The following is an 8,891-nucleotide window of genomic DNA, read 5'->3' as shown; positions in this document are numbered from 1 at the left end:
TGTTTTTTCCACCCTCTCCCGGTTAATGCATCCGATTCTCTGTGGAAGAAGAAGAAGAAGAAGAGTTGGTTCTTATATGCCGCTTTTCCCTACCCGAAGGAGGCTCAAAGGGGCTTACAGTCGCCTTCCCATTCCTCTCCCCACAACAGACACCCTGTGGGGTGGGTGAGGCTGAGAGAGCCCTGATATTACTGAAGAAGAAGAAGATTTGGTTCTTAGATGCCACTTTTCTCTATCCGAAGGAGGCTCAAAGGGGCTTCCATTCACCTTCCCTTTCCTCTCCCCACAACAGACACCCTGTGGGGTGGGTGAGGCTGAGAGAGCCTTGATATCACTGCCCGGTCAGAACAGTTTTATCAGTGCCGTGGCGAGCCCAAGGTCACCCAGCTGGTTGCATGTGGGGGAGCGCAGAATCGAACCCGGCATGCCAGATTAGAAGTCCCCACTCCTAACCACGACACCAAACTGGCTCTCAGGGAGTGAGCCGTGAACGAACGAGGGCTTGGGTCTTCCCTTGAGGCAGGCAGGCAGGCAGGCAGGCGAAGGTGGCCCCTCCAAGCAGTTCCAAAAATCACTTCCGGCTGCCTTTTGCTTCATCGGGGCCTGAGGGGGGGGGCCGGGCGCAGCGTCTCTCAGCAGCTAGGCGGGGTTGGGCGTGCTCAGCCTTCGGGTGGCCGACTGCCAAGGCAGGTCTCGGTCACCACGCGGAGACAGGCAAAGGCCCAACCGCCCCCGGGTGAATTCGGCCCTGACCTGGCTGGCCCAAGCGCATCCTGTCTCGGCAGGTTTGCCCGTGGTTAGCCTTGGCTGGGATGTCGCCTTGAAGTCTGTTTGCCATCCGGTGCAGAGTCCAGGGGCACCTTTAAGATCAACCCTGCGTTATTGAAGTCAAGGTATAAGCTCTTGGGTGCCTGCACCCCTCGTCCGATACAGTCCAGAGCCAGCGTGGGGTGGGGGGGGGGGCCAAGAGCAGCTGCCTCTAATCCGGCAAACCGGGCTTGATTCCCCACTCCTCCTCCTGCAGCCGGCTGGGCAACCTTGAGCTAGTCTCAGTTCTCTCAGAGCTCTCTCGGTTCCTCCTCCTTCATAGGGTGCCTGGGGGGGGGGGGGAGACTTTGGGACTCTTTTGTGTCGTATTAAAAAACTCCCAACTCTTCAAGGTGCCCCTGGACTCAACCGCTATTCTGCTGCTTCAGACCTATGCAGTGGCCCACCTGAATCCTGTTTCTCCTGTACCGGTGTGTGTTTGGTGGGGAGGGAAGGGCTTTGGGTCGCAGTCGCCTTTCTTTCGGTTTCCAGCCCACCTCTCCCAGCAAGGCCAGCTCGCGGGGGCTTCCCCCTTGGGGTGACCAGGGAGCTTCCAAGACGAGAGTCGCTCAGTGGGGGGTTGCCACCGACTGCCTCCGTGTCCCTTCCTGGGGCCGTCTCCGATCCCAGGAATTTCCAGGGCCGATCCTGCTTAGCTTCCAAGGAGCAGAGGAGAGGAGGCTCGCAGGGGCCTTCCAGGTAGAAGGCGGAATTCTTGTGGGTCTCTGGGGCACTGCCGGACTCAGCCGCAGACTCGCCCGGCCCCTCCGGACACTTCCTGCCCCTCGGTTTCTAGGGTTTGCTTTAGCTGCCCTGTTTATCCAGCTGGATGAAGATCCCTTTGGAGAAATCCTGGCCGAGGAACAGGAGGGGATTTTCTCTCTCCCTCCGAGCGGCCCAAATGGAAACTGAAAGCAGCCCATCCGGGGTGAGGGGGGGGTCTCCAAGCCGGATTTGTGTTTTCTCTGGTGTTCAGAGGATGTGGTTTTGGCCGAGTCAGCCCAGTGAGTCCCTTGGTCTCCCCCAGTTTCATTTTGCTACGCAGGGAAGGCAGAGTTCTCTGCTGGAAACGCCGGGGTGGGACATCATGGGTCTGCTCCTGGTGGGGACCCTCTTTGTGTTTCTTGGGGTCTCCGGGTCAGCTTCTCCCTCCGCAGAGAGCTCCCTGAGCCCCCGGGATGCGGCCCGGGTGGTGGTGGAAACGTACAACCAGGGAACGGACACGCCGGCCGTCTTCAAGCTGCTGAAATTCAGAAGTACCCGCAAAACGGTAAGGCTGATTGGGGGGTGGGGAGATGTCATCCAGCAAAAGGGCTCTCTGCGCTTCCTTTAATCCTCACAACTGTTCTGCAGGGTGGGCTGGGCTGCTAACCAGGCCCCCCTCCCCATCATTCACGCTGCAGGCTTGATAGCAGGAGGAGGATCTGAGCCTGGGCCTCTGAGATTCGCACTCCCCTGGATAGCCCAGCCTTGGCAGAATCTCAGGCCCAGCAGGGCCAGCCCTGGCTAGTGCTTGCATGGGAGACCCCCAAGGGAAGCCAGGGTTGCTACACAGAGGCAGGCAATGAGAGGTTACCTCTGAACACCTTTTAAAACCCCATGGCTGGGGTAGTCAAACTGCGGCCCTCCAGATGTCCATGGACTACAATTCCCATGAGCCCCTGCCACTGGCAGTGGCTCATGGGAATTGTAGTCCATGGACATCTGGAGGGCTGCTGTTTGACTACCCCTGCCCTATGGGATGGCTCTGAGTCAGCCGTGACTTGAGGGCACTTCCCCCCCCCATTGCCCAAGGACCCCAATCTAACCGCTGCACCACCCTGCTGGGAGGGATTCCTTCCGAAATGTGTTTCCCACAGTGGGTGGCTGAGTAACCGAAGGCAGAGGAGAGATGCAGCACAGCAGGCGAGGGTCCGAAAGACAAAGCCACAGCAACAACAAAATGCCTTCTCTTGCGGGAGAGAAGGGGGGCTTGGGAAAGGGGGCTTTTCCGGAGGGGTCTGAGCGGGGTGGGAGGCAGCCTCACTCAAATGTTTGGCAAGTACAGAGGAGGGCGACCAAGATGCGGGGGGGGGGGTTGGAGCCCCTTCAGATGCAGGGCTGCAGAGACTCGACAAAGGGAGCTTCCTTCCCCCCAAAGACTAGGACTGGGGGGCATCCAAGGAAGCGGGGGGGTGGGAGGTTCAGGGCAGAGAAAAAGGCCACACAGGGATTAAATGTGGAATGCACGACCAGAGGAGGTAGTGATGGTCTCAGGACTAAATTGCTCCAAGGGGACTGAGCCAATTCAAGTAGGAGAAGTCTATTACAAACTGAGTTATTTGTACAGTTATTTGATGTAAACCACCCTGAGCCTTCGGGGAGGACGGTATATAAATATAATAAAAATATTCATGGGTACTAGCCATCGTGACTCTGGATCCCAGAGCCAGGAGGCAACTTCAGGGTCTCTAAGCCATGTTGTTGGTCATCCAGGCTGGCCCTTGGGGGAGATGGGATGCTGTAGATGGACCCTTCCTGGCCTGACCCAGCAGGGCTCTTCTGAGGGTCTTCTCAGGGGAAGGCCTCGGCCTCCCTGCCCTGTGGCTGGCCCTGCAGAGGAACTGGCTGGCCCCTGGGTGAGACAGGAGGCTGGACTGGAGGGACCCTCCCTGGCCTGACCCAGCAGGGCTCTTCTGAGGGTCTTCTCAGGGGAAGGCCTCGGCCTCTCTGCCCTGTGGCTGGCCCTGCAGAGGAACTGGCTGGCCCCTGGGTGAGACGGGAGGCTGGACTGGAGGGACCCTCCCTGGCCTGACCCAGCAGGGCTCTTCTGAGGGTCTTCTCAGGGGAAGGCCTCGGCCTCTCTGCCCTGTGGCTGGCCCTGCAGAGGAACTGGCTGGCCCCTGGGTGAGACGGGAGGCTGGGCTGGACGGACCCTCCCTGGCCTGACCCAGCAGGGCTCTTCTGAGGCTCCTATGAGAGGCAGGTTCTGCCATAAAGAACAGCCAAGGACAGTCTGGGCAACTTGATTACGCCACTTGTAACTGCAGTGAAGCACAAATAGGGTAGCCACCTGTGGGTTGGGAGATACCTGGAGGCCTTGGGAATGGGTGGGATATGGGGCGGGGAGGGACCTCATTGGAGTCCCCCCTCCAAAGCAGGGGAACTGATCTCTGGCACCTTGAGATGAGCTGTGAAACCAGGGGATCCCCAGACCCCACCTTGGAAATGGCATCCCTAACGTCAAAGGCCCAAGAAGGGGCTCTTTCGGTGGACTTCTGCAAGTCCCCGAGCATCATGACTGCAGTTTGTGAGTTCCCCCTTCCGTCCCATGGCCGTGAGGTTGAAGGCGGACGCGATAGCTCCTTGGCCAGGCCTTTGCTCTCTCCAGCTGTGGGGTAGAGCTGCGTAAACTGAGATATTTTGAGGTCTATTCATGTCAGGCATGGGGCTCTACAAGGAGGGGAGAGGGGCCAGCCACTAAAATATAATCAGAATGTTGCTGAGCACTTTGTCCATCAAAACAAAGACTTTATGGTCCTGTAAAGCATACAAAAGGTTTTGTTTCCAACTTCCAGAAAATGTACTGGAATGTTCTCGGAGGGGGTCCAATTGGGGAAGAAGTTCTCTTCCTGTTGTTCATCATGCAAATGGGAAAGCAAAGCATCGTCTTAAGAATTTTCCTGCTTTGCTCCTGAGAAGCCAGAGAGAAAGGTTTGAACGGGCTAGTTCTAGCTCTGTACGCTCAGAGGGCTGTTATTAGGGTTTTAATGGGAACAGGATAACGTCCTTGTTTCTTAGGGGCTGCATGAATCTTATTTATAGGACCACCAGCCTGTTTATCGGGCCGTTAGCCCCCAAGCCAAGCCCTCCGGGTCACGGCTAGGGTTGCCAAACTGCAGGTATGGCCTGGAGATCTCCCAGAATTACAGCAGTTCTCCAAAATGTGTGGCAGGGTAGGTCCTTTTGTGAGTCCCTACTCACTTCTCACTTGGTATCTGAGGACTCCCGAAAGCTCCTCCATGCCACAAAGATAGTTAGTCTTGAAGGTGTTCCTGGACTCTGGCTCTTTTCTGCTGGTAATAACAGAGCAAATGGACTCCGGGGAATGGCAGAGGACAGGAAGGCCTGGAGGATCATTGGGGTTGCGATGGGTCGGACACAACTTCGCACCTAACAACAACAGAGCAAAAGGGAGTCCAATAGGCAAAATCTACAAAGTGAAACCCAGAGTCTAGGCACAAAGGTTACAGTGGATTTCTGTTCTACTAACAGTATTTTTTTACAAACAAGGGACATAATCAAGTACAAGCAAAATAGACTTCTAATTCCAGCTTGACCTGTGCTGATTTCGATGCAGCAATGTGGTGGTGAGCCAGGCGTGCACCAAGCCATGAATAAAATAGTTTTGGAACAACAGTTCTTGCAGGCGCTGCTCTATCCGCTGCGAACTACGACTGGAGGATTCGGTTATCTTTATGGCCTTTGGCTCTGCTTGCAAGGACTTGTACCAGCTTTGAAAGAAAGGGAAAACATTTTTGTGGTAATAGTGCTTTGAATAGATACTTTGGTTGTATTTTATGACACAGTTTGTTTGTAAAAATTTATTGCGAATATAGCAAAAATGCACTGTATCCTTTGTGCCTATGCATCAGGTATATAATGTTAACAAGACTCAGGGGAAGAATTCCCAGTCCTTTAAAAGCAGGTCTAATTACACTAGACCCTGAATTATTTCCAGTATTTTTGCAAATGCAATTTGACTGCCGGAGGCATATGCGACAGGCAGTTGCTCATGAATGCTCCCCCTCCAAAGCGTCCATTTTCTCCAGGGGAATGGGCCTCTGTAATCTGGAGATGAGCCGTCATTCTAGAGCAGGGGTAGTCAAACTGCGGCCCTCCAGATGTCCATGGACTACAATTCCCAGAAGCCCCTGCCAGCATTCGCTGGCAGGGGCTTCTGGGAATTGTGGTCCATGGACATCTGGAGGGCCGCAGTTTGACTACCCCTGCTCTAGAGGTTCCCCAGGCCTCCCGACATCCCCTCCCTCTAAAATTCCTTGCAGCCTCCCTCTTGCCGTAAGCAGCCCTGTGACCTCACCATCTTTTCTCTGTCTGCCAAAGAGGTTTGACTGGGGCGTCCACTTCAGCATGAACTTCACCATCAAGGAGACCGGCTGCCAGAAAACCATGACCAGTTACAAGCCTGGAGAATGCAGATACAAGCCGGCTGGGGTAAGTGAGAGGGAGGATCACCCCCTGGCCGCCACGGATGGTCTGCCCCCTTTTCCAGAAAAAGAACTGGCGTCCCACCATTGGAAGCAGAATGTCAAGTGAAAGCCCCCTCCAAAAAAGCCAGGGGTCCTGCCTGTGACATTTCTAAGCAAACACACAACGCGCACACACAAAACCCGACAGTGAGATCCCCGTTGACTTTCTCAGTGAACACACTCGCAGTAAGAGCAGTTTATTGAGGCAGCAACACGAACTTCACAATCATTCTTGCTGAAGCCGAATTGATAAGCACTACATTTGTCACTATAACCCCAAAAGCCCCACCCCCAAACACACAGGCGGATGCCCCAATTAGACAAAGGCAGGCTCCCTTTGTTCCCAGGAAAACGCACGCCAAACAGTCCTGCGCCCAGGTCCACATTACATCACCCCTGCAAGACTGACCCAAGGCCAGCCACACCGAGAATGTCCAAGCCCCCTCCCACAGTCCCCTCTCCAGGAGTGTAAACACAAAAGAGATACGCAGAAAAACAGGAGATAGGAGCAGTTATAATTGGGTACGCCTCCCAGGCCGTTGTCAGTTAAAAAACTCATCCCACCCACCCCCCCCCCTTGATTACTGATTATTGAGACATCGTTGATACTCGGCACATGGCCATACAAAATGACCACGGGTCCTGGCCTAGATGAGGAAAACACAAGAAGTAACAAGGTAGATCCAGGTGGGCCGCTGTGGTGGCCTGAAGCAGCAGAACCAAGTCTGAGTCCCGGGGCCCCCTGAAGACCAGCTCCTGAGCGCAGGCACGGACACGCACGCTCATCCCCAGAATGAAACCTTGTTAGTCGCAAAGGTGCTCCTGGACTTGGACTTCGTTGAGTAAGCAAGAACTTGAACCGTTTGTTTGACTCCAAAAGGCAGCCAGGAGTCTCTGCTCCCCTTGCGAAGGTTTCAAGTCAAGGTCTAAAATAAGCCATCGAGGATTCTTGGGGTATCTCGTAGTTGTGGAAGCAGAGGGCATGATGCTTCGAGTGGCAGAGCCTGAACTGCAGATGTTTCTTCCCAGGAGGTGAAGGAGTGTTTGGCTGAGGTTTCCTTCCTGAACTTCATGCAAGACACATCCCCCCTCACTTCTGTCCAATGCACTCCCCTGCAGGTGAGTTGTTACCTGGAAAAGGGTGGCGGCCAAGTTGGGACATTCTTGGAGGTTTGAGGGGAAGGCAGAGTTAACATGAGAACAGGAAGAGCCCTGCTGGGTCAGACAAGTGGCCCGTCCAAAACTCAGAAGATTGTCACGTTACCATTCCACGCCTGCTGTTATTCAGTGTTGTCCCAATTTCGAATAAAGTGACCAAAGTTTCTTATAGAGAGTTTCCTTCCATTGATGCATACTTTTCACTACCTGAAGGAGTCTCAAAGCGGCTTCCAATCGCCTTCCCTTCCTCTCCCCACAACAGACATCCTGTGAAGTAGGCAAGGCTGAGAGAGCTCTGAGAGAACAGCTGTGAGAGAGCTCTGAGAGAACAGCTGTAAGAGGACTGTGCCTGGGCCAAGGTCACCCAGCAGGCTGTGCATGGAGGCGAAGTGGGGAATCAAACCCGGTTCCCCAGATTAGAGGTTGCCACTCTACCAGCTAAAACACGTCTGTCTCAAATGACGGGAGAAATCCATCAGCCGGCCATTGCCACAAGGGGCTGTGGGGGCAGGTTGAGAGTGGCCGTTGTCTCACACGGGGGCCAACATGCAGGTGCCGCCAGGAGCTGTAGAGGTTCTGTCTGCCCGGCAGGGGCAACCACCGGTGCATCCTAAGCGAGCTCTTCCTCCACCCCAAAGCAACCCAGAACGAACCGCTGAGCAGAGGGGCAAGAAGTTGTTAACCCTTCTTTGTTCTTTCCCAGTCTCAGCGGGCCAGTGGTGGGAAGCCCGGGCCCCATTCGGCCCCAGCAGTCCCCAGAATCCATGTGGAGCATTACAGGCCCTCGGCCTACATCACTGCCGCCCAGGTGACAATGGAGGCGGACTGAAGGCGGCGCACAGGCCCGGCCGGCCCAGCTCCCTCTCGGAGTCTGCACGACCGGAGTGTGCAGGACCCGTGGGATCGGGAACGCCCCTCTGTGCTTCTTGGCCCGCCGGAATGCATCCCCCCTGCCTTCCGCATGCTGTCACAGGGCTCCGTGTCTCCTGCTGCTTTGCTTTCTTCGCAGCGTGTTTGTGCACACCCCTGACTGCTGCTCCGACCCCCTTTCCGATGCCTGCAGGGATGTTTTGCCATGCATGTGCAATGCTCGGCTCCTCGGGGTTGTGGCAGCCTGAATTTCGAAACATTCCTGTCGGGGGCAAGCGGGTGAGCCAATATTGACGGATTGCAGTCGCTGGATGGTTGCCCCTTGGTCAGGCCACTTTTGGGCAGCTGGTCATGGTTTCCCCGGTCTGCCTGCAATCGTGTAAATAAAGCACACGTCCTGAGGAACCTGTGTGATTCTACAGCAGGCTGTCCTGTCCGTTCCCCCCCCCCCCAAGCAAAAGCACCTGGAGAGATTGTCCCTGGACCTCCCTGATACTGGAAGAAGTGGGGGGCGGAGGGCACAAAATCTATTTCCCTGCCCTGGCAAGGTTCATAGGAACAGCTCTTTAAAAGTCAAAGGGAAGCTCGTGCTGCACCACAGATCTCATCAATTTAGGTTTGCCAACTCTGGGTTGGGAGATTCCTGGAGATTTGTGGGGGGGGGAGGGCGGGGTTCCTGGAGAGGACAGTGTTTAGGGAGGGGGGGACCTTGTAATGCCATCAAGTCTGTCCTCCAGAGTAGCCATTTCCTCAACAGACAACAGACATGATAGTTCCAGGATATCTCTGAGGACCCCACGCCAGGGA

At 55.3% G+C, this 8,891-nt stretch overlaps 1 protein-coding gene across 2 annotated transcripts; it reads left to right on the top strand.

Moving 5' to 3' along the window:
* The first annotated feature begins 507 nt into the window (after positions 1 to 507).
* LOC143820757 (cathelicidin-2-like) lies at positions 508 to 8,489 on the top strand. Of its 2 annotated transcripts, none has more exons than XM_077303967.1 (5): positions 508 to 893; positions 1,161 to 2,077; positions 5,911 to 6,021; positions 7,086 to 7,175; positions 7,924 to 8,489. In XM_077303967.1, the coding sequence occupies exons 2-5, from the start codon at positions 1,637 to 1,639 to the stop codon at positions 8,041 to 8,043; spliced, it is 762 nt and encodes a 253-aa protein (XP_077160082.1). In that variant the 5' UTR covers positions 508 to 893; positions 1,161 to 1,636; the 3' UTR covers positions 8,044 to 8,489. The 2 variants fall into 2 exon arrangements, with proteins under 2 accessions (XP_077160082.1, XP_077160081.1); XM_077303966.1 differs by having other exon boundaries at positions 523 to 893; positions 7,918 to 8,489.
* The last annotated feature ends 402 nt before the right edge of the window (positions 8,490 to 8,891 follow it).

This window comes from Paroedura picta, chromosome 11 (assembly GCF_049243985.1).
Source record: "Paroedura picta isolate Pp20150507F chromosome 11, Ppicta_v3.0, whole genome shotgun sequence".
NCBI lineage: Eukaryota > Metazoa > Chordata > Lepidosauria > Squamata > Gekkonidae > Paroedura > Paroedura picta.
This window is presented reverse-complemented; position numbering and strand designations above follow the sequence as displayed.

Coding starts and splice junctions, on each gene's coding strand:
- LOC143820757 (XM_077303966.1), top strand. CDS start 1,637: ATGAAGATCCCTTTGGAGAAATCCTGGCCGAGGAACAGGAGGGGATTT. Junction 2,078..5,910: donor TCAGAAGTACCCGCAAAACG/GTAAGGCTGATT, acceptor TGTCTGCCAAAG/AGGTTTGACTGGGGCGTCCA. Junction 7,176..7,917: donor TCCAATGCACTCCCCTGCAG/GTGAGTTGTTAC, acceptor GTTCTTTCCCAG/TCTCAGCGGGCCAGTGGTGG.